This window comes from Delphinapterus leucas, chromosome 10 (assembly GCF_059928025.1).
Source record: "Delphinapterus leucas isolate spDelLeu-1000000601 "Yukka" chromosome 10, BTC_Dleu_Yukka2, whole genome shotgun sequence".
Taxonomy (NCBI): Eukaryota; Metazoa; Chordata; class Mammalia; order Artiodactyla; family Monodontidae; genus Delphinapterus; species Delphinapterus leucas.
In genome coordinates this window covers 78,773,714-78,799,526 of record NC_143138.1, presented here as the reverse complement: position 1 = coordinate 78,799,526, position 25,813 = coordinate 78,773,714, and the positions used below count along the sequence as shown (strand labels likewise).

Genomic DNA, 25,813 nt, shown 5'->3' with positions numbered 1-25,813 from the left:
TGTGAGGGGTAGTTCCTGCTCACGTTGACAGTGACCTGCACCTTCTGTGGCTCCCGCCTCATCCTTCCTCAAGGCTACTGTCCCCGGGAATGGGGTAAATGGGGAAGGGGAGGGCGGTGATAGCACTCATGTCAGTTCCCCTCCTCCCACAGCCAGCATGCTGCCTAATAGTTGTTAGGACTCAAGGTCACAAGAGCCTGCTCAGTCTATAGGCAAGTGCAACCTGGAAATGTGGGAAAGTTATCAACCCTTTGGACAACTCTCAACCAGTTGAGGGGATGGAGGTTGGGAGATAAATATTCCCACTCTTGTCCCTTGCTTGAAAATTGCTGGAGCCACTCTGAACACTAGTCAGAGATCCTGACGGAACTGAGCTCCTATTGGTCTTACCAGCAACAACTAATGTGCTCTTTTAACGGATGGATTTTCCTCCTTTCCTGTCTCACTCTCCCGCCTTGTCAGTCCTGCATCCTAGAATTACCTAGAACCCGGACTGAGAATGTGCCCGCTGTATGCCAGAGGCTGCTATGATGTCTTTACACGGCTTACCTTTTTCATCCTGATACCAACCCTATGAGGCAGAGCTTATCTTCATTGTAGAGACAGGGGAACTGAATGAATGAGTTTAGCATCTTGCAAAGGCATTTACTGACCTGCCCACGATCCCCAGTGATTGAAGGTGGTCCCTAGGGTGTAAACTCCCCTGCGTTCCAGGGTGCACCTGCCTTCAGGTTGTGGCTCCAGAGAAGTCCCTGGGCTTTGGAGAAGGCGCGGAGGAAGACAAAGGACAGGCAAGTAGATGGCAGCACAGGGATTCTAACCCAGGCGGCGGGATCTCAGAGCCCACTCTTTTTATTTGGATGCTTTACCTCCTCCGAGGAAACGAAGGCTCAGGAGGTGAAGTCACATCCTGAAATACAGCTAGTGAGCAGGGAGGCTTCGATGCCAAATGAGGTCTACTGGAAACATAGACCCAAGGTCTCCTACCACACTGATTACTCTCCTTTTCAAAAGGCCAGATCTACTGTTCTTTTCTTGGAACCAGAAGGAATAAAACCAGCTTAACGAAATCCCCGTTGGACTACAGCAGCATTTTACTGCAAATCTGCAGTGGACTCTGGAAGCATGTCTCTATCTGGACCAGGGTGGATAGTGCTTTCCATGACAGAGCCCCGATGTATTATGGGACTGTTAAGGTTGGTAAAAAGAACTGGTGATTCTGAGCATTTCTCCACTTTGGAGAATTCATGACAGCATAAGAATCAGAGGCCAGGGCTTCCCTGGTGGCGCAGTGGTTGAGAGTCCGCCTGCCGATGCAGGGGACGCGGGTTCGTGCCCCGGTCCGGGAAGATCCCACATGCCGCGGAGCGCCTGGGCCCGTGAGCCATGGCTGCTGAGCCTGCGCATCTGGAGCCTGTGCTCCGCAATGGGAGAGGCCACAACAGTGAGAGGCCCGCGTACCGCAAAAAAAAAAAAAAAAAAAAAAAAGAATCAGAGGCCACTCTGTGCCCTGGACAGTGCTGAAGAAAGCAGTCCAATCCAGCCGCTATCCCGAGAAATCAGAGGTGGATGGGCGGAGAACTCATGCCTGTTCTCCTTCTCCCACTCCCAGCCCACTGCCTAATGGGTGTTAGGTCAAAGGCCAGGATGTCCTCCACTCTATCCCGCACCCACCAAGATCTTGTCAAAATGCTGATCTCATCACGTCCCTCCTCTGCTTAAATCCTTCAGTGCTTTCCCTTAGCTTCTTTAGGATAAAGACAGAATTCTTGACCGTGGTGCCCAAGCGGGACACCCCCCCCCCCGCTCCAATAAGCAGCGACACCTCTCTCAAAGCCCCCCTCACACATTATGTGCTACATATCCATCCTGTCTCCTGCCATCTGAGAGCTTTGCAAGCCTACTCTCTGCCTGGGATACTCTCCCTTCCACCATGTCCTTGTGAAATTCTGCGCTGTCTTGAGGCAGATTCAAGCTCCTTGACTTCCCCCTAAGCAGCTCGAGTCCCCCTGATAAGCATTCTCATAGAATCCTGTGTCTTTGTTGCACATAGTGTAACTGGGGTATGATTATTTTACTGTCTGTCTCCTCAATAGAATGTAAGCTTCCTGAGGTGGGGCGTGTTTCTGCTTTCGCTATTGTATCCCCAGTGCCTGGCAGAGCAGTGGGTATACAGGAGGTCCTGGAATGACGGAATCAATCAATGAACAGCCCTGGGCTCATAAAGCAAGGTCAGGGTGAGAGACTGGGAAGACTGTGCACTTATCCTTTGTTCTCTCATTGTTCAAGCTCACCAGGTTCTATTGCTGTAACTCTCCATTATCCAGCCAGCACGGTATGCAATAACTTTATTAAGGTCAAAGAGATATCACGATACAGATTTATCCAACAGGATCCAGAAATGGTTTATACATACCATCTAAGACACACAGCCGTTTTGGCCTAAAGTATTTCCAACATCACAGATCACACAATGAGTTTATACATCGATAACGACTTTTATCTGGAAATACAGATGCTCAGCTTGCTCTCACTGTTGGGCCCTGGCTTTTCAATTGAGTTAAGACAAACAGGCAAAGATTAACATTTTCTTGATAATGAATACATTCTGGGGAATATTTAATGAGAAATATTTAATATTTAATGACAGAAAGGAAGTCATTTTTAATTTACGGGTAACATTCAAATCAGACTTTGTAAGTTGAGCCAAGACTTGAGAATTTTTAATAATTGGATCTAGGACGTATTAGCTTTACAAATAAACAGGATTTAAAAGTTTAGCTGGTAGTGTAGGTTCCACAGACTATCCTTCATAAATTAACATGTTAGCACACTATCTTGACTATGGTGTCTGATACCTACATCTCCATTATTCTAAGGAAACAAAACTCCATCCACACTCATAGTTATTGGGCCCATTGTTCATGGTCCATAGAATAAAAGCCACAAAACACCATAGAAAGTTACAAGAGTGTAAATATTTAGCTAACTAAATAGCATAAATATTGGGCAATTTCCATATACAACACTGAATATATACTAATCAGGGAAAAACAAAAACCCCAAATCTTAGTTACAATGCATTCAGAACTGGATAAAGCCAGAGAGACAAATTTGCAAGTATACAAAGTGGTGAATATATTTCTGTAAACGTCCATTTAACAAATACGTGGTACAAACTGGAAAATTTTCATAAATACAGTTCAAATGTTCATTTTGTGAGAAAATGCTTATTCATGCACTAAATCATATGAGCACTGATTCATCAAATAAAAAAAAATACATAGTAATTGTCTGAAAGCAATACTTAGAGACTCACAATTCTACCGGGTCTGCAACTAAAAAATAATAATACATGCACGTTGTGATGCACCAAACAGTATTAGAGAAAATCACTAAAATGCCTTTCGCGCCAAAAATCGTAAGAAAACTCAGTGCTGTTTAATTTACTTTATGCATATTACATACCAGAGACTTTAAGCTACAAAATGCTTCTACTATCTCAACACGCATACAAAACGACCATAAAAGTATCTGTGTATATAACAAGGTACTCTCCAATCAGCCATCTTGATGAATCATGTATCTCCTCATGTCATCTCTTCTCTAAGTACCATTCATCACGACCCAGGCCTTTCTGCTTTAATGAGGACTAACAGATCTCTTATTTACATTCAACACTCCCTGAATTAATAACTGATTGAAACTCTTAAAAAATTCTCCTGCCACTGACATGGAAGGTGGTGAGGCTGTGTTTGGAAGAATGCCAACACTACCCTGTTAAATCTGATTGGTAAAAGAAGCAGGGCCACCGGGCTGTTGGCCAAACTCATCCGAGGATGGCCCCAAACTCGCCTGCTGGTTGTACCCACTGCTTGATCCATAGGTGTCTTGGTTGTACCCGCCTTGGTTATAGCTACTGGAGTGTCTCTCCACTGGGTCTGAAAGGTATCTCTGGCTCGAGGAATGCCAGCCGGTCTCCTTGAAAACAAACCAGATGTTTCCAGCCCAGAGAATAAAGTTCAAGAATCCAAAGACCTGAAGGAGGATCAAAGCAAGTGAGTTGACAGACTGGACAGAAACCCCAGAAAAATCTCAGTTTCAGAAAAATCCTTCACAACACAAAAGGTCACTTTTTACCTCAATGTGGAGGCCTCTTCCAATTTCACATTTGGAGTCACTGTTTCATTTAGAATATCTGACTTTTCATGAAGGCTTGCTACAATACATGTTAGGCACTGCATAAAAGGCTTTATGTATATCCATTCATTTAGGCAAAGAAGGTGCTATTATTATACCCATATTAAAGATGTGAAAACTGAGGTTCAGCAAAGATAAGGATTTTATTCAAGGTCACATGGCGTGGTTAGTAGTAGACCTGGGACAAGCCCTGTTCCATCTAACTCCATAGACAGAGCGCCTACCTAATCCATCACTACCTCCCCGGATGAGGTAATCCTCATGGTGTGTAAGATATCTTCAGGGGACACAGGGTTGAGTATTTTCATTTTAATGATGGTGCATTAATTTATAAGGTTACCTTCACTTTAATGCTAGAGTTACTATTTTTCCATTTATTGAAATGATATAAATAAAATGAGTCAACCTAACAAGTATGGAGTGGGCTTCCCTGGTGGTGCAGTGGTTGAGAGTCCGCCTGCCGATGCAGGGGACGCAGGTTCGTGCCCCGGTCCGGGAAGATCCCACATGAGCCATGGCCGCTGGGCCTGCGCGTCCGGAGCCTGTGCTCTGCAACGGCAGAGGCCACAGCAGTGAGAGGCCCGCGTATACCGCAAAAAAAAAAAAAAAAAAAAAAAAAAGTATGGAGTAAGCAATGGTACAGGTGGAATGCAGACAAGTACACGCATGGTAGTGTGCACAGAGGTTGTGCTTCTTCGAATAATTGTACTTTCTGTGCCTCTCACAGTCAGAAGTGAATGCCCAAACCACACTCTGAATAAAGTTCAGGTTGCAGAGAGGTATGGAATGTTTTCTCAAGAACTGAATATGAGACTTTCCTATGGAAACTCCTCTCACTCTCCAGAAGGGTGTCCTTGGTGAGCCAGAGGACCGGGTATCACTTCCCTGGGGCCTGAGTGTTTGACGGAAGCAGAACTGTTTGCTTCTGTAAGAGGCCCAAACAGAACAGTTGTTCCCCAGCCTCTTCCAAGGCGGACTTGTTGACTGGGAATTCAGCAAGGCAGTCAGTTTTAACAGCCCGCTTTTGGAGACAGACAATGATAGTGTGACACAAAGCTGTGATGACATTAAAGTATATTTAATAGCCACTCCAGCACGATGGTGACCAAACAAAATGGACTTGGGCAGAGGCCATAGCTCTGGAGTAGGCTCCTAGAAGTCCTTTGCAGTGTCAAAATAATTTATCCCTTATTTGTTGGATGGTGGGATGCTTCAGAGTGCCCTGGGGGTGGGAGTGGCAGGCTAGGTAGTCAAGGTGAAGGACTTCGGGGGCTTGAAACATGGGCTCCAAACTTCAAAATTTTAGCAGCAAGTGGATCAGGACACACTACCTGAATCTCAGTCTTGGAGCCATCCCCTCTGGCTTTGGAATTCGAGTGGCCTGGGCTCTGCAATTTTTTGCTTTATGATTCTGGACAAGGCAGTTAGCCTCTGAACATCAGCATTTTAAAAATTCTATGAAATGGAGACAATTATTCCTTCCTTGGGGGATAGTTGTGAGGATTAAAGAGGATGTGTGTGAAGCAGGTAGACAGTGCTGGACACGTTAGTAAATGCTTACTGATTGCTAAGCTATGCTATGAATCACTTTCTAAAATATTTCCATGAATTGTATTCAGTTGACTCTTTTGCTGAGGCATAAACTGAAGCAGGGCTTTGAGGCCATATTCTTGAGGTGTCAACAGCCCAAACTGAGCATCTAGGCGGCTAACCAATCGCATTGAAGACTGGGTTATCCAGACCTCCCTCCCTCCCTTCCTTCTTCTCTTTCCCCATCCCATCCTTTTGTCTTCCTTTAACCTTAACTGAGATTTATTTAACATAATTTTGTGCCATGTTCTAGGCTCCTTGCTGAAGGAGATACAAAACACAAATAAGGTACTTTTAGTATAATAGTTGCATGATCAAAATGAATTAGGTAATCACTGACACAACTCTAATTTACATATAGGACGTTTTAACCATGTGTACAATAACTAGGATACTTTCCATCAAAGGGGAGAGCTTGATTAAATTACACCTCTGTAAGTATAGGTTGATATATGAGTAGAAAAAATGATCTTGGAATCTTTTCAGATATGAAGGGATGGCTCTGCCCAGGACTATAATTTTACCTGTTTTCTATTCCTTGGTCCCTCCCTTTCCCCTGATGCTACTTCGTCTCTAAAAAAGGGATGCTTGAGAAGAGCCTAGAAATTAGGGAAATGCAACTTAAAAGTAAGTACATAAACAAGGCATTGCCATGGGCCTATTTAAGGAGCGGTGATGTTTTATCGTCATCACAGAGGTATCACCGATCTCTTGTCTGGCACATTTTAGGGGCACATGAGCCCTCGAATTTGTTCTTGCCATTTTGTTGCGACTGAAATCAGAGTAGGGATTTTGATTCTAGCCTAGATGTGGGACAACAGAGAGACTGAAAAACACAGTACATAACATGAGAAAGAATGGAGAGAAGACATCTAGATTATCTGAGGACATGTACCATCATTGCTTCCGTGAAGCTGGAGGAACAGAAGTAGAAATTATGGATGGTTAGTCCGTTTCTGGTACTTGTGACCCAACCATTATACCCCATATAGACATTGGTACCAGCAGTGGGATCCAAAGAACGGATTTTAGGGATACGAAGACTGTTTTGCTTTAGCCAGTTTAAATGGAGTTTTCTGCCACTAGGAACTGGAGCACACAAACACAGATCCAGAACCATAACAGCACCTGACCTGCCCTTCCACACACGACGTGCTTTGCTTTCCGTCCATTCTTCTTTTGATTTTTAAGACATACGTCACATTGTTTCTCATTCAAAATTTGCATCTCCTAGTCTAAACTTATTAGAGACACCAGAAGCAGAATTAAGTGGACCGTGCAGGATGTCATAATTTACTAGAAGAACTAACAAACACACTGATTGATTTTATCTTTGTTCTCTTAGATTCTGAGGTCAGGGTGATAATAACTTTTATTAAGCACTGCCTGTAAACAAACTACAGAAGTAGTAGAATGTATTTTAATGTACACCTCGAAGTATTCATCCATAGCTGGGGCCAGAAGTAAATAAAAATTACTGTGAGACCCTAATATATAGTTTATTTCAATGCTTACTATCTTATTACTAAGGCAAGATTCACAGTCAAACCAGCAGCAGTTGATCAGCCACACTTCTTCCTTCTTAAATGCCTTCTCAGATTAAATTCCAGAAAGTTGTAGAAACATAAGTTAACCTTGAAGCAAAGATAATTAATTTTTAAGGGTGGCTAAAGAATGTCGATCCTTTATCAAACACTGAGCCCTCTACTATTCGGTAACTACTGCTTTTTGCTGCTACTCTAGCTTCTGTTTCTCAGATACAGTTTCTTTCTTTGGAGTAACACAAGTTCTTATACTCATAAAATAAGAATCCAATTTAGTGGCCCTGCTATCTGTCAGGTGTTCTGTCTCCCTGTAAGAGCCATACACTTGATGATAATATTTGACTGTTCAACGAATACAGTTTGGCTTTTCCAAAGTTATCAAGCAACTAAATCAGAAGCATGGAAAAGATTAAAAAAATTACCGTAACTATTATAGGTATTTTTTATACTTTGCATTTCTATCTGTACCCTACTGGGTCTGCGTATTTTTCTCTAGACAATCAACTGGGTGTATTCTAACTATGTGTGGCTGGAACAGTGTTTTCTTTCCAGGAAACCTCTATGCCATCAAATATTCCTTTCAACTTCTGGCAGACTTTAGACTTAAAGTTTAGATTTTATATCTGCTTCTGGCTTAGAATTCTGACTTGACTGTCATCCAAGCAACAGCTGCCAGTACCTGCTGGGCTCTTATTAAGAACTCTTTAATTGGCAGCATTAAAGTCTATGGGTAGAAAACTGGAAGGCCAAAGGATCATCTTGCCTGTGGAGTGAACTATCACCTTTTAGACTGGACTCATTTCAGAGGCAAAATTCCCCAGAAGACTCCTGAGATGTTTTTCTGACTCCTGTGACCGGCAAACAAAGATTTGGGAGGTAAAGCATAGAGGGAAACATACCACAGAAGTGTTTAGGCTGGACATCACAGGGCTGTGGACAGCCATGCATTTGTTGGACGGCTGTTTGCAAGCTGACATCAGTAACAATACTTCTTTGGGATCCGTAGCAACCTTGACATCAGACAGCCCTTTTGCCCAAGCTGATGAACCCACCAACCACAAGAAAGAAAAGACTACAGTGACGATGAAGTCCTACAGAGACAAACAGAAAGATAAAACAGGAAGAGAAAAGTGAGTTCTAGAAACAAATTGATTCGTTTATACAACTCTTTGGTTTGCCTTTTGAAAAATTCCAAGACCCCATAGCATTGGAACCATGTTGAGAAATGAATAAAAGAAAGTTTTGTGGTACTGTATTTATATTTCTAGAAAACAGACTTATTAAAATCACAATAGTAATAATAACTTTTACTGAGCACTTATTATGTGAAGTATTATTCCAAGTTTACATGTATTAATTCATTTAATCCTAACAACAGCACTATGAACCAGTGAACTTGACTATTCTATACTGCTTTTCTTGTCTGCTTTAAGGAACATTCATGTTTTTATTTAAAACAAGTACCTTAAGTTAAAAAGATTGAGGTCCTGCTTAAGTTAAATATGACACAGTAGAAATGAATCACTTTCCATAAACAAACTTTATGGCTGAAGTCAGGATCTATGTCCTTGGAGTAAATATGTTATTTTGGGGAGCTAATGCAACCCTTTTCCCCCCAGTACCATTTTATACAGAGGGATGGTATACTGTACTAAGGTATCTCATATGAGTTAAAAGCTCAGTCTATCATCCATAGGCCTGGGGTTGAATCCTGACTTTGCTGCTTACTAGCTGTGACCTTAGGCACTTTGCTAAACTATTAATACTTGAAGCCTCAATTTAACCCTCTGTCAATTGGGATAATAACAGTATCTGTCTCACTGGATGGTGGTAAGGAGTGAAAATGTGTACGTTTGCCTCTTTTCCCCAGTAAGAGGTCAGCTCCATGAGGGCAGGGCCTTTGTCTCTTTTGCTTATTGTTGCGTATTGGCAGAAGAGGTGCCAGCAACATTTGTTGAGAAAATAAATGAAAGAATAAATGAGTATACAAAATGGTCCCAGTTGGGTTCTATAAATTTCTGTATAGGAGTTTACCAGGTGGTAATGGTAGGGTTAAAGATGACTTTTGTTTTATATAAACTTGTATATTTTAAAACATATTTTATAATTAGACCAAATAAAAACAGCATGGCAATGTGATCAAGGCACTGATTGATTATATCAATGGCTCGCCCAGACAGAACTTCAGGTGGCCCTATTTGTCCTTACAGCAGCACCAGGATTTATAATTAGACCAAATAATAAATGTCATTAGAATTGAGAGTTTTAGCATCAAAAGTTTCAGAAAGCAGCCTCAGGCCAAGTTTTCTATACCTGAGCAAAGTGTGACAATTTGGCAACTATGTCAAAATTCTAGCTAGAGTATAAATTAGCCTCAACTATTTTTTGGTCTTTTGCTAAGCCTAAGTTTGAAGTTACATTCAGGGAGAGATGTGGGAGCAAAGCCCTGACCCCACTTTCCTCCCATTCTTTAATCTACCAAACCAGGTTCATTTTGCCCCATGCTCAGCAAGCCAAAAGCCCGACAGGCCTAGGACTGCAGCAAAGAAAAGATTTTTTTCCGCGATAGAGCCAAGCGCAGGGATGGGAGAACAAATCTCACACGCACCCCCCAGAAGGCGAGGGGCTGGTGGGTGGTGGGGTATTTATGGGATGAGGAACAAAGCAGCAGGGCGGGCAGAGGCGTGCGGGGCGTGGGGAAAGGTGATTGGAAAAAGGTGCAGGAATCCTCATTCTGCGCAGGCGTCACGAGGCTACAGGCCTCTGCACGTGGCGTTTTCGACACGCTGACGCCAAAAGGTCACCTAGAGGACACTGGCGCATGCCCAGTTGAAGGGTTGTTGGTCCCATACTCTCTTGACCAGCTCATCTGGAACTAGACACAGCTGACTCCAAGTTCCTTCTGCCTGGAGGACAGGCAAGTCTTAAAACCACCTTGATTAAGGAAGGCAGGTGAAATGGATTTAACCCACGGTTTCCCTCCAATTGGCCAAACCCAATTGGAACCCCATGTGATCCATGCAAGTCACCTCTTGGACACAGAACATGGTGGACAGGGCAGAGCGTCCATCAAAAGCTGTCCCAAACTAGTGGCTGTCTTAGGAAACAGCTGCTGTCACATTAAATGTGCTATCACATTTAGAGTGCTTCCTATATGCTAGGCACTCTGCTAACCACTTACAGACATCATTAGCCTTACAGCAAGGTACTGAGGTTAGCCCTGCTTTTCTTAGGAGGAAACTGAAACACAGGTCAAATACTTTCCTTATAACTAGTGCCTGGCTTGACAACTGTGCCGTATCATGAGCTCACCCTCACCCTCAGTGTAGCTGGATTCACTTTGCTAAGTCAGCTTTCAGGAATACCAGAATGAAGCTGTGAATCAGGGAACACAGAAATCAAACAGCAAGATAGAAGCTCAGCTCACAGAAGAGCTTTGGATTTTTCAAAGAGAGTATCACTAAGCAGTGGCTGGATGGGATAACTTTCTGGGTCCACTCACAGATTTATTTCATTATTTCATTTGGAACACTAATAAAAGTGACACCTGACTTCTAGAGAATGTCTAGTTTTTAACACACTATGGCAGAAGATCATTGGATCTTCACAATAACTGCACGAGGGCGAAGACAATTACATCCATTTTACAGATTCAGGGAAGTTAAATGATGTGTCCGAGTTGTCATAAGTAACAGAGATTTGAATTCAGGACATTGGGCTCCATGTTTAATGAGTGGTTTTCCATTATGCCCAGGTGTTCTGAAATTTGGGCTACCTAATTGTGGAGACACAGACATAGCAATAAATAACACTGAGCTACAGAGGAAGAAATGCTTTCTCCTTCAGGATTCTCTTGTAATCTGAGTAGTAAAGGAGAAAGTCTCAGCTGGATGTTAATATGTCTCTAACACCTATTTAACAAATATTTAATACCTACCTATCAAAGAAAATTGGCCCCAGGCTCAGAGCCTTCAGGCAAACAATGGTACCTTGCTGGAATACAGTACTGTTTATTTTCTAATGATTCATTTCTATGTTTATCTTCTAATTATGTCAAATAATGCTGGATTTCTGTATCCAGGAGTGGTACAGGAGTTTCTTAAAAAATAAATTTTATTGAAGTTACCAAATAATTTAAAGAACAACAGTAAATAATTTCTGGCCCACATGACAGAAGCAGGGCAGAGAATGTCTGAGGTTTGGAAAGATCTGCATGGCCACATCCTGGGCTGGGAACACTGAGACTCTAACCCAGTGCTATCTCATAGGCATAGAATGGGAGCCAGAGATGTGAGTCACATATATAATTTTCAGTTTTATAGTAAACACATTAAAAAAAAAGCAAAAAGAGATTGGTGCAATTAATCATATTAATACATCATATGTATTCATATAATACAGTTCAATATATAAAAATATTATCATTTCATGCATTATAAAATTATAAATAAGACATTTTACTTTTTTTGGTATTAAGTCTTTAAAACCTGGTGTAATTTATACCTACAGCACACCTTAATTTGGTATTACCTACATTTCAAGTGTTCAACAGTCACATGTGCTATGGGACAGCATAACACCAATCCACAATTAACAAGTGGAAGCACTTGTTGAGGGTCCACTGAAAGTGATGCCCTTTGTCTTGTTTTGGGTCACTAATGTCACAATTTTTCTTAGTACTTGAGTCTGAGATGGCCCTGGTAGCCATCTCGCCTGTTGCATCTGTCCTGGCCTATAGGATTTCTTACATAGGTTGATAGGATGGCATAATCCATTGCCCCAGTGGTCTGGTGGAGGACTGAAGGCAGATCAATGACCAAAGGGAGGCTTGGGTTTTTGGTACTGGCAGCCAAGGGAAGAGATGGGCCCACAGAAACAGCTCCACTAAGTGGGAGCTACATTTCAGCCTAGATGTAGGGGAAAAGTCTGACTTGAGCTCTCTATTCTGACCACATGTGCCAGGATGGTGACTGGTGAAATGGGATGAAATATGGAGTCCCATTTTACAGATGGGATCAATTACTTAAACCCAGCATGAAAGACGCAGAGCCAGGATTCGGACCCAGGGAGTTCAGCTCCAGAATCTGTGTTTTTTTCCTATAATATTTATTGGAGGACAGTTGATTTACAATGCTGTGTTAGTTTCAGGTGTACAGCAAAGTGAATCAGTTACACATATACATATATCAGAATCTGTGTTCTTTTTTTTTTTTTTTTTTAGAGTCTGTGTTCTTAATCTATTATAAAAGCACTCTGTTGCTTTTAGAGGCCCATGATTTTATTGACTCATAATAAAAATTAAGTTGCAATATTCATACTTATGGCTATCATTTACAGAGCAGTTACCACGTACCAGACACTGTGTATTTCATGTATCGCTCATTTAAGTCTCATAATAACACTTTGAAGTGGCTATTGTTGACCCCGCTTTACAGATGAGAAAATCAATGTTCAGAAAGATCAAGTGAGTTGCCGGAGGTCTGAGAGTCACTAAGTTGCTGAGCTTTGTTTGCGACCAAGGTTTGCAGGGCTTCAAAGTCTGTGTCTCTCCTCAGAAGGTGAACGTAATTATATTCCAAACCAGCTTTGATGGGGGGCGCACCGTGTGTCAGGCCTGAGGTTGATGTGCTTTACACGTTTAGCCTCAGTTCAGCCTAACCACAACCCTATGGCGTAGCGTCAGTTTTTCTATTTTACCGATGAAGGAGGAGGGCTTAGAGAAGGTAAGTGATTAGAGGAATTGGGTACCAAACTCAGACCTGACTCCAAATCCCATTGATTCGTTCATTCGTCCATCATTTTACTTGTCCCTTTTCCCAATCATATGTTCAGTATTGATTATTTTCCCACTCTGGGCTGGGTACTGTTCTAAAAATGGAGGAGGGGCTGGCAAACACTGGCCAAAGAACTGTTCCCGGCCCTCAGGTGGTTTACATCTTTGCCCTTTCTGCACTGTCTGGGTTGTTTTATGTTATTACTGCCAGATACACTATCAGCTAATCAGGATCTTGCAGAAAGAAAGCTGCAGTGGATGGGGTGGTTCTGTTACAGGGGCTGAGTAATAATCAGTCATCTGGTTTCACATGTGAAGAATCTGGCTGACACTGGAGAATCAACGTAGGATTTCATTTCTTTTTCTCTTAAGTTAAATTCGATTATGATCGACACACTGCACTTTTTCAGTCTGTTCCCAGAGAACTTTATCAATTGATTTGTGGTTGTTCAGCTGTGGAACTGAGGCCTCCTGTTTCTTCTTGTTTTCTTTTCTTATGAAAAGAAAAAAAAATTTTATGCATCTCTCCCTGTAGCTCAGTGAGAGACAACTGATTTCATAATCTGGGTGCAAGAAGGAGGTGTTCTTGGCTGTTTGGCGATCTTGGAGTAGATGGCAAGGTCTTCAGTAGCTTTCTGCAATGCTGTTGTAAATCACAGGTTAAAAACATTCCTTACAACCTGCTCTGAATTCCAATCGATCCAGCCTAAACCTTTCATTACAAATAGCACAAACATTTCCAAACAAGTCCATAATAATATAAGAAAATTAATAACTTCTCAAAATAAATTAATAGTAATAATGTTACTAGAAGTAGCTGCTATTGATTCAGTGTTTACTATAAGCCAAGCACTGTTCTAAGAACTTTACATACCTTATTCTACTTTCTTCACCAAGAATTTGTGAGGTAGGTCTTATATATAGGTTTTTAGGAAAGAATCACCTAGTAGTTCACTCTACAGTCTTTGGAATCTGGTAGCCCTGGGTTCAAATCTCAACTCTTTCTAAGTAGCTCTGGGACCCTTTAAGCCTCAGTTTTCCAATCTGTAAAAAGGGGCAATAATAACATATATTTTCATAGGGTTTTTGCTAAGGATAAATGAGTTAATTCAATAAAATGCTTTGCTCAGTGCTTAACACAGAGTAAGCCCTCAATGAATTTACACACACAAACACATATATAGGCAAATTCTATACATAATAATTAAATATATAACAGTATAGAAAAGTGTATTAGTGGGTTTTGATGGTCAAATTAGGTGGTTCATTCATTCATTCAACAAATCTCTAGTAAGAACCAATTAGATGCCAGGTCTTAGGGATACAGTAGTTAATAAAAACAGACATGGCCTCAGTATTCATCCTGTTGGAGGAGAATAACTGACTCACATAACCACAGAAGAATGTGTAATTGCAAATGGTGATAATGGCTTTGCAGGAAAGGGACTTGGTGTTTTTAAAACAAACAAAAAATGCGTGTGGGTCACTGGCCAGTCTAGAGGGACGGGGAAAGCTGCACAGATCTGGTTGTATCCAGAATTCTTTTAGGTTTGTCCCTTGGGTGGCTCTCAAAGCAGACTCATGTTGAATAATAAACACACTACAAAATGACTTATCTGGAAGGCCTATGAATTTTTGTGTAGAGGGAGCTTTGGGCTTCTCTTTACTACCTGCTTAATCTATGCCCAAGAAGGATGCATGTTGACATTGGTCAGGACCAAGAGGGAAGTTTGAGTGGGAGGCGGGGAAGCTTGCTTATTGGGAATTTTGGTGGCCCACATGTCTGCTGAGGCTATCAGCTTTCTGCACTTGCTTACCTGTAATTCTCTCCCTCTAAGAAAGCTAAGCAATAAACAGAGTGAGACCCAGGGGTAAAAAGATCTAGGATGGATCTGCTTATATATCTAAATGTTGGCAGAAGAGTATTCCTGCCTTTCCGGACCCTTGTACTCTACAAGTTTGTAAAGCCTAGGAAAACAACCAGGGATGCTACTGTTTCCAGGTGAGTTGCTAGCTTATGTAGAAAATGACACTCTTTCCAAATCGTTGGATACAGGTTTTGACACCTCTACCAGTAAGTACAGAAACAAGTAAGATGCCCAAGTCTTAGACCAGAGGCGAGGCAACTGCTGAAACCAGTTTAGATGTCTTAAAAATAATTGGGAAAAATCATATTTGTAGAGTTAGTCAAGGATAGGTCTGGAGATTTAGAGATGCTTATTGAGCATCTTATCAACCTTTTTAATTTTTATGTATTATTTAGCATTTCTAAAATACATTTGGGCCTGCCATTGAAGCAACTAGATGAAAATACTAAGGTTTAAGCAATTAACCAGCTTTGTCCACTTAACGTGAAACATCTGGGCATAGTAAACATATCTGGAAAACACCACATGTCAGGCGGCATATAGATGAAACATCTGGAGGAAATGTAGTATATAGGAGACGCGGTGGGAGGCTTGAAGTCAAAAGCAGCCCGATTTGAACTTCATCACTCACATGTACCTTGGACTACAATGTTCTTTCAATGTGTGAACAGATAGATAGGTAGACAGATAGATATGACTTGGGAGTCACATATATGTGATAGCACAAACACACTTTTAAAAAAACAGATGACACACAACTACTTTTTTTCCTCCATAAAATGGCAAACAGTAGAGACATGGATAGTTAAAATATCAGGCAATCCAAAGTAATTTCTTAAACTGTCTAAAAATTTAAGTTGCCCCACCGCCAACCTATATTTAAGAATGGATACGTTTTATAGGAAATCATTTCAAGTAAGCTACACTGAGAAATTGTGACTCTGAAAATGCTAGCAGACCTTTTAGGGGCCACCTTCTGAAACAAGTCAGCTCCTTTTTGAACCCTGCTCTGTGCTCTCTTGCTATCACCTTCCCTGAAACTGAAAAAAAAAATGCTTCTCTGGAATTACATAATATTAGAGTGGGAAGGAACTGCTGAAGAGATAAATCCAGGCTGTCAAATACTCCTTTGAAAACATAATCCTATTATTAACTTACTATTCTACACTTACTGAGATATCTCCAGATAGGACATGGAAGAATTGCTATGCACGGCTGGAAATAATACACAGACTTAGAAATTCTCTGGGCTTCAGTGTTGACATCTGTAACATGGAATGGGAGTGCCTACCTTACAGGATTGGTGTGAGGATTAAAATTAAATACAAATGTTAATCATGGAGACTGGAGTATTTTCACTGTTGCATTTATGAAGGTGGTAAAGGTGATGTAACCTTCAATAGACATGGCCTGATTATGTCATGGTCAGTGATATTTGACAATGAATTCAGCTGTAATGATTTGCTTTTCCCCCCCTCCCCACTCTGTATTCTGATGTTCTTTCAAAAATACATTCACTCTGCTGAGGTTAAATTCATATGGCCAAAACTTTGTATTTTCTTAATACAGTCTAAAGTTCGAGTCAGTGGTTCTTTGTGGATAGAGCTTCAAACCTATTTGGCAACGACCAGGAGTGTCCCTGTCTGTGTGCGTGTGCGTGTGTGTGAATATATCATCCGGTTACAATACATGATAGAAAAGAACTGGGATAATTGTGTTAAGACACGAAAGGCCATTTGAAGAAGAAGTTCTGCCTGGGCTACGTTGGTCACTGCTACATTCTCAGAAGGCACACAGTATGTGCTATTTAAATTCTGTTCATATATTGACCTCATTCACTGGAATGTAAGTTCCTTGGGGATGGAACAGTCTTAGCCACCTGTGTCCCTGTGCCTAGCCAAACGTCTGGCGTGACTTCTCATCTATAGCCACTGAATGCAAGAAGAAAGGGAAGAGACTTCACATTTGGCAGTCACCCAGAGTGGAAATCATTTGGATTTCAAAAATCTCACGTTTTGTAAATTATTTCAAAGATATAAGAAACTCCTAACACTGGCTGCCTATAAAAAATTACATGACTGGAAGAAAGGGATGGAAGAAGGGTTTGGGGGGTTTGTTTTTATTATTTTTCTTTATATCTATCCCCCCGTATACCCTTTCAAATAACTGGATTTGAAAACCTGAGTATAATTTTAGAGTAGGCATATTTTACTGGATTTGACCTTCGGCAATTGTGAGAAACTTTTCTGTTTAGGGGAATGATTATGATTATATTTCACACTTCCCTCCCACCGACATTTTTTTTTTTTTTTTGCAAGTGAGCAAGCGGTGTTAGCACAGTTAGGTTCATGAAAAGAACTGTTATTTTTCAAGCATTGCTTCTGCCTTCCTAGAATTGAAGACCCATTATTCTGTCATATATCAACCCATCTGTCAGCCTGCAACAGATGGTTAAGACGAAGAACTTCTAAAATACCAACGAGGAAATTATCCTGCACTTCACCATCCACAGCTTAAATTCAGCCTGACTTAAGAAAATTCCTTCGCCACTTCCCCGCTCACCATACAAAGTGAAAACGAGGGAAAATACTACATTTGAATTACAAATTAGAAGCCATTTCCCGAGAGGATGGTTATTGGATTCATCGATGCTGGCTTCACTCTGCCAGTTGGGGAGAAGACAGACCCGGGTTCGAGCCTCATTTATGCTGGTTCTCAGCTGCGTAGCCTTTGGTAGTTTATTTGACCTTGTGGGTCCTTATTTCCTCAACTGAAATAGTAGACAGTTAATGGCCTGTCTTAGAGAGTTACTGTGGGAATGAAAAAAGAATGGCTAATCTGTGGGACAATATCTTGCACAACTAGGTACCCAATAAATGATAGGTATTATTATTTTCATGATCAGTTCTTCCTTCTGTTCTTAGCCTATTTCTCATAAGTCTATTCCAGATGGAAGATTCTGTGTCTCTGGCAGGCAAGATTTGAGCAGGTGCCTAAGGACAGAAGGAAGGCAAACATGAAAAAGTGACAAGGTGTGGATGAATCTGAGTGTGTGTCTGTCTGTAATGTGTGCTGCGTGCATAGTGTAACTCGTGGAAACACGGTGTTGTTGTTTGGTGTGTGTTTGAGGTGAATGAACAGGGAGATGCGTGGAATTGAAATGTCATTGCCTTCTGCAGGAATCCGTTTTTTGTAAGCCTGAGGGGACCAGGGACTTCTGCCCAAACACTCCCCCAAAGAGTCATCATATGTTTTCCTGGTTTTCGTTTTCAGTCTGGATGAAATAAATATTTGTGATTTATACCCTGTCGAGGCATAAATATTAATGGAATCATAACTTATGTTTCTTGCTTTATTTAGCTGATTCCACTTATTTTTGTCAGTTCTATCATATTCCCAACATATAACTGTTAGAATGTAATGCTCACAGTTTTTTTGCAGTGGGAGTTTTGGGGAGGATAGCTTCCTTTTCCCCAGTGCTATTCTTTTCTAAGCGCCAATGTGTGTGATAAGAGAGAATGGCAGGCCTGAAAGCTCTGAGAAGCAAGGTGTGTCCAAGAGCTGCGCTTCTCCACTTTAGGTGCCACGGATCACCTGGGTATCTTGTTGAGATGTGGATTCTGATTCTGGTTCAGTAGGTCTGGAGTAGGTCTGAGAGTTTGTACTTCTAACAAGCTTCCAAGTGATGCCAGGGCTGCTGATCCAGGGACAAACTTTGAGAAGCAGCGTCCTAGCCTATGTGGAAACTTCCTCCCTAAAAGTGACCCAGTCCACACCAGAATCCACTGCTCACCACTCCTGCTCTCAAGGGCTTTCCCGCTATTTGCACACATTGCCACCCTGCCTCACTTTCATATAGGTAGGTCTCATTTTCCCACTTCAATTTTAAGATAACTTTCTTCTTATTTTCTCTCTTCCAGCATTTATTGAGTAATTTCTATCCACCAGGCACTGTGCTGAGTGTTAACCTCATTTAATTCTCAGTGATAAGGTAGGTACTATTATTACCATCAATTAACAACTGAGAATATAGAGGTACAGTGAGTTGAAATAAATTGCCCAAGGTCACCCACCAAGCAAGTGGTAGGCCCAGGACATATACACAGTTTGACTCCAGAGCCTGGGCCCTCAACCCTTATGGCTTTGCTAAGATTATGTCTTATTGAAACTGTGTCAAATATATTTTTATACCTACTGCCACACCTAGTCCAGTATTATTTTTAATAGATATAAGCAGAGAGAGTAAAAATCTGTTATACAAATAAAGAAGAAACATGTATGCTCTTTTTTCCTTTTTTTCCTTTTTGCTTCCCAAACTGATGGCTTAATGAAACCTGTGGAGCTGAGTATCAGGGGGTTAGGACTAACATTATCATACGAAAGTCCAATAATAGGCACTTAGCTAAAAACTGCATATTATTAGAATCTGGTCTCGAGAAGTTATGCTATGTGGACACAATTTGACCTATGGTATATTAAAATCTGCTATAATGAGATCTCATTATATGCCATATTGTGTCCTGTTGATGAGAGGAAGAAATGAGCTGTTAAAAAAGTGAAGGTTCTACATAAGATATTCTTAGTCACACAGAGGACCCTGATTCCACACAGATTTGCAGAAATTAGCTGAAGATGTAATAATCTCACACCAGTTTGCAGAGCTGTCCCTGCTAAGTGCCGCTCATAATATTCTGTTTTTAAAGAGAAAAAATCTTTTCCACTATTACAAAAATGAAGCCAAAGAGAAAGTGGGTTTTTATTTTGGAGCACAAAGAAAGCTGCACCCTGTTCTGGAAGTAACTATATAACACGCTGGTTCCAGATTTCAGGAATCACCCTCATTCCATTTATGCACCGTGGCAAACAGTATTGAAACTAGCGGAAAACACCTGGGAAATAAACATTTTGCAAGTACCTTGTTTTGATGATTTGGAGAGAATCTGAAAGCTAAATTATGGTACCTGTTAAAGTAACTGTGTGTAGCTTAAGGTAAAAAGAAATCCACATTTGCAATAATAATAACCTTTTAAAATGTGTTGGAAATATGAGTTGAATCATGCACAATTAGAGATGGGGTCTAAGGTTTTTTTGTAATGAGAAAAATCACCAAGAGTGGAAATAATCTTTGATAAACCTTTCAAGTCTCCCACATTGAGGGCTGTCCTAGCTGTTGTGTATGCATAAGGTTGTGGGCTTGTGTTTGGAGGCCATGTATGAAACATACGGAGCTCTGAGCTCTGGAATTGCTTCCATTCAGGGAGATGCTCCCACTGAGATGGACCATGTTGCTGTGTTGATGCTTTTTGGTTGGATGGAAGACCAAGTGCCTACAGGGTGGAAATGTTTTATGTTTCTATATATCTTTCTTATATGTGGGCACATGTTTTGTTAGTTTTTGCCTTTTTTTGTTTTTGAATTGATCATTGAATGATCATATGTCAGATGCACATACAGTGCACTCTGCTATGTTGTGGGCTTGGAATGGCCATCAGGTCTTTTTGTTTGTTTGTTTGGTTTTGTTTTAGTGACAACTCCCTGCCCCTACCTTACCCAAAGGTTTCAAAACAATGGTTCCCAACCTAGGGCTCCCTTGAAGCACTTTGTGAAGTGTCAATTTGGAACTGAGACTGGATGAGTCTTGTTTCTGGTTTAGTATGTAGCTTTTCTGACCATATTCAGGACAGTGGTAGAAACACACCCCTTGGAGGTCACTTCTTTACCATTTTCCCATCTCCTTAGTTTTCATTCTTTAGAGGGTCAGGAGGGCATAGGGATTAATTGCTATAGTTTTAAAGTCAGTGCTGGATTCTTCATGGCTGATTCACCGTGTGACTTTAGCCAAGATCCCTGAACCCTCTCAACCTCAGTTTTCCCATCTGTAAAATGGTGGGACAATACCTACCTCTGAAAACTTTTGTGAGGATTAACTGAGATGTCACACACGAAGCACTCATTACAGGATGCCTGACTTTCATTAACTACTCAACAAATATTGACTGTTAGCATTATTCCTTCCAGGTGAACTAGACGCAGGGCAGAATTGTTTTACGAGGAGACATACTTGTCAAGAATGAGTTCCCAGAGCAGATCATTGGTGGCAGAGGTGCAGCCTTTCTGGAAGTGAGACTGTGGATGCTGGATGCCAACCCACTTGACTAGAATGAGAGCCACCCATTGGCTTTCAGGGCCAGAGACTGGCTGAGTGGTAACTAAATCTAACTAGTTTTGACATCACTTTAATGAAAAGACTGACATTGGCTTCGGCTTCTTGGATGCTCAGCAGCAGCTGCCCAGCTGAATTCCTCCCTCTGAGGCACCTGTACTGCACTGTGCACCTGGCTTTTGTGGGTATTTCTTTCTACTTATTCTGAGAGCGACACTGCCTTTTAACTCTCCACAAGGCCATGCCTGATTTAGGATTTGTATTGCTATAAGCAAAGAACAGTTATTAAAGTATTTTTCTGAGTCACAGTTTCAGTTGCCCCAAAGCACTTAATTCCATGAATTTGGGGAAAAAATGCAATCTTTCCCACACATACTGTTGTGTTTGCTAAACCACCTGCGTTTTATCAGTACACATATTTTCCACAAGCAAGGCAAACTTTCTCACAACGGTGAGTCTGTCCTAAAGAGGTTTTGATTAACTTTGCTCATAAAAAAGTAGTGAAATAGAGAGCTTTCTTTTTCTAGCATTCACCAACTTCTTCGTTTCTAAATACAAAATGGATGCAAAGGCTAATTTCACCTCAGATATTTGAGAGCACCTACCTCCATTGGGTCATATAATAGCTGTTTATGGATTTAATGAATGGGAAGACCTTGCAAATGAAAATTCCTAATTCGTTTTTCATAATTTTAAATGGAACAGTCCTCTAATCCACCCCACCCCTGCCATGCTTGGCATTCAAAACTAAAGAGAAATACCACAGTGTTCTTCCTTAAAATGATAGACAGCAAGTATTCTGTTTGTTTTTGTAGCTTAATACGAGGAACTAACCTCTAAAAGAATTTGAAATTACTTATTCGCTTCAAGTGAGAACTAGAAAAATTATCTAGATAATCCAGGACAACTAAAAAAAACCCAAAAGAAACAAAAAAATCAGTAAACATCATTGATCATTCATTTACTTTTCTACCGTGTGTCACGTGGGCTCCTAGACCCTAGAAATATAGGAGCGGACAAAAGCAGACAAAAATCCCTGCCTTGTAGAGTGTACTTTCTTGTGGAGCAGACAAAGAACAAGGTAAATAAGTGAAGTATGTAGTGGTTTGAATAGTGGTGAGTGTTATGGAGAAAAAATAATGCAGGGAAGAAGGAAAGGAAGGGCTGTGATAGGGAGATGGATGCTGAAATTCTAGCTGGGGTGGCCAGGGAAACCTTATTAAGAAGGGAGGTTTTGAGTAAAGACCTGTAGAAAATAAGGGAACCAGCCACGTGGACATCTGGGTAGAACTTTTCAGGCAGAGAGAAAAGCAGGCACCAAGGGCTCCAAGATGGGAGAGAGCCTGGTGGGTTTATCAATCTAGAAAAATGGAAGCTTGGAGTAATTCACTTTAAATGAACAGTGGTTCTTTACCTTGTTAGGGTCAGAGACCCTTTATAAGGATGTGATAACAAATGTACATGTATTGCTCCAGGGAAATCGGATCTGGTGAAGAATGAGGAGGGGAAGTAGGAGATTGTGGTCACATTGTCAAAAAGAAGTGACAGGGCTTCCCTGGTGGCACAGTGGTTGAGAGTCTGCCTGCCGATTCAGGGGACACGGGTTCGTGCCCCGGTCCGGGAGGATCCCGCATGCCACAGAGCGGCTGGGCCCATGAGCCATGGCCGCTGAGCCTGCGCATCCGGAGCCTGTGCTTCGCAACGTGAGAGGCCACAACAGGGAGAGGCCTGCGTACAGGAAAGAAAAAAAAAGAAGTGACAGTAGTCTGAATTAGGGAAGTGTCAGCTGGATTCAAGCAAAAGATAATGAGATAGATTTAACGGAGTTTAGTGAGGGATTTGATTTAGAGGTGGAGAGAAGGTGTCATAGTAAGTATCCAGGTTTCTGGCCAGGAAGATGGGAAGTCCATTTACTGGGTACCCAACTCTGAGAATCTATGATTCCAGCATATTTCACAATAGCAAATTCTACCAGCTCAGTATGTTGGCTTGGTAGACCTGCCCTGCTGAACTCAGTAAGTTTTGGGGTACGGGCAGGTCAGGCTCTTGGATGGTCATTTAATCAAGACACAGGTTTGGGATCTGTTTACCCCATTAAAATTACATGAAAAAAAGTACTACCGGGCTTCCCTGGTGGCGCAGTGGTTGAGAGTCCGCCTGCCGATGCAGGGGACGTGGGTTCGTGCCCCGGTCTGGGAGGATCCCACATGCCGCGGAGCAGCTGGGCCTGTGAGCCATGGCCGCTGAGCCTGCGCATCCGGAGCCTGTGCTCCGCAATGGGAGAGGCCACAACATTGAGAGGCCCGTGTGCCGCAAAAAAAAAAAAAAAAAAAAAAAAAAAAAAAGTACTACCATATTTCTAAATGTTCTCTTTGAATAGGGATGATTCAGGAAAACCTCTCATTTATTCATTTTAAAATCTTTTAGATGGGAGGCCTTCTGATGGTCAGTTCTATTACCTTAAGTTCTTAAGAGTTCTCTTTGAGAGCCCTTTTCTTGTTTATCCCTAAAATATGGGAGTTTGTAAGGTCACAACTTCCCTTTTCACTCCCCTCTCTCCACACTCTCATCCACAGTCATGACCTCCTCTGAATTTCAGATCCGCATCCCCTTTCTTTGCTACTAGCCGCATATGGATGTCCTACACTCCTTCAATTTAATTTGTTGGAAAAAGAAGCCCGTCTCTTTCCTGAACCTACTTCTCCATCTGCAGGTATCAGCTTGGGTGAAGGCAAAGTCTCCTGTCACACGGGGAAGCCTTCTTAATCTCCTTCCTATCCCTGCCTTCCTGTGGGATAGTGTCGGGTGGTGACTGCCAGCCCAGGCCCTGGATCAGACAGATGTGGTTTCACTCCTGGCTCAGCCATTCACCAGCCATATTACTGACCCTGGACCTCTCTTGAAATGGGGATTAAAACATTTAGCTCACAGGGTTTCTGTGAGCTTTAAACGAGTCATGCATGGGAAGCCCTTGGTTTCCCGCCTGGTGCTCAAGAAAAGTTGCTCAAGAAAGAGAAGATGTTATGTTTCAGCTCTTACTGCTTCCTCTTTACACTATTGCAATTGTCTGCTCTTCAGCCCCCCGTCTCTAGTACCAGCATGTTATTTAATTGTTAATATAAACTTTTAAAAAACACAGGTTTGCTAATACGCTTCTCTGGCTGAAAACTTCCAATTGCATAGATAAGTGCATTAGAATTCATCGTGCCTTGGGAGTATTTTTTGGGGGGGCAGGGGAGGAAGAAGGGTCAGAGATCTTTTATAGAATGTAAATCTATGCTCCATAATTAGGCTCATCCCACCTCTAATAACCTCAGGTCGTTCTAATTCCCCACTTTTAAATACACTCACACATACACACTCCTTTCTGCTCTCTTCTGTCTGGCCCCTCACTCCACTTCTCTCCTCACAGAGGATGCTTACCACCATATTTACCCATGGAAGCCAACCTATGTTCCCCTCTTTGACCTCTGCTCCTCAAAAAAAACTTCCCAAGTTTTTCCAGTTGAAATCAATCCCTTGTTCGTTCTTTCTTCCTCATTGCTTTTCCCTCATTTGCTTTCCCCTTATTATAGCCCTTGGCAGAGTGAATCAAAGAACTCTAAAGCTAGGACTCTATATTTCAGCTTTCTCAGAACCTAGCACAATGTTTTGCACATAACGATTTCCCAATAACTGTTTGTTGAATTCAATTAGAATGATTTCAGTTTCTGAGAGCTAAATGTAAACATCCAGACAGCATTTAAGCATTGCGTTTCCCCAGCCACCTGCTGCTCCCTGGTTCACAGTTTACCTTACAACTGAGTGTGAGAATCCTATTTGCATAGCCATTTGTCTTACACATTGCCAACAGGCCCGGATTTACCCAGTCTTTGCATCACTACACCTTATGTTTAGTTCTCCCCACCAGTGAGCCTTTTGGGTGAGATTTGCCACCTGACAGTTTAGACCAGAGATTAAAAACCAGTTCATCCAGTTTGACTCTCTAAAAAACGGTATTGATTAGGGGCAGAGTGGATGTGCAAACGGGTCCCGGGTTTCTGAGGCACACCTCTGTCCTGGTCAATATGTTTACTGATGATTGGGAAGAAGACTTAGCTAACATGTTTTCTATGCATGGGATACTGTGGTCTGGCCTGACATACTGTTAAGCAGAATGATAGCACAGTTTTAAGAAAATCAGGTGCTTTTCAAAACCTGGAAAGTCATTCCAACTGAGAATTCCCTTCCTAACTCTGGGTGAGAGAAATGGCCAAGAACTTTCCAAAATTAGCACCGATTCCCTTATCTTTATGCAAATTACCATCTGGTGTTTGTTTCACGTACTCACAGAAAGCCAACTGGAATAGAGTATATCAACTACCAGCAACATTTTATTCTGAAAGGTCCACCTGATATCAAACTGATGTACAAAGTTGTGAAATCTCTAAATCTATACAAGGGTGATGGCCTCTGTTGATTTTGTGTCAAGGAGAATCTTTTTAATCTAGTGTAGGAAGAGGCAGTGCATTACAGGCTCAGTTGGGGATTTCTCTAATGCAGTAGTGTGTCAGATGGACTACAGAGTAAAGGAAGTCATTTTACCTAAAGTTAAAGATAGTAACTTTATTGTCCCTAATATTTACCCAGATATTATGACACTCTGGATCATAATAAAGTAGGTGTTTATTTTCAC

At 41.6% G+C, this 25,813-nt stretch overlaps 1 protein-coding gene across 1 annotated transcript in view; it reads right to left on the bottom strand.

Moving 5' to 3' along the window:
- Positions 1 to 3,780: 3,780 nt before the first annotated feature.
- The window catches only part of SYNPR (synaptoporin), a 52,911-nt gene continuing 30,878 nt past the window's right edge, over positions 3,781 to 25,813 (bottom strand). The window contains exons 3-4 of the mRNA XM_089919889.1: positions 8,234 to 8,425; positions 3,781 to 4,038 (exon numbers count right to left, since the gene is read on the bottom strand). Of these exons, the coding sequence (XP_089776015.1) occupies positions 3,781 to 4,038; positions 8,234 to 8,425 (450 nt within the window). The remainder of the gene's footprint in view (positions 4,039 to 8,233; positions 8,426 to 25,813) is intronic.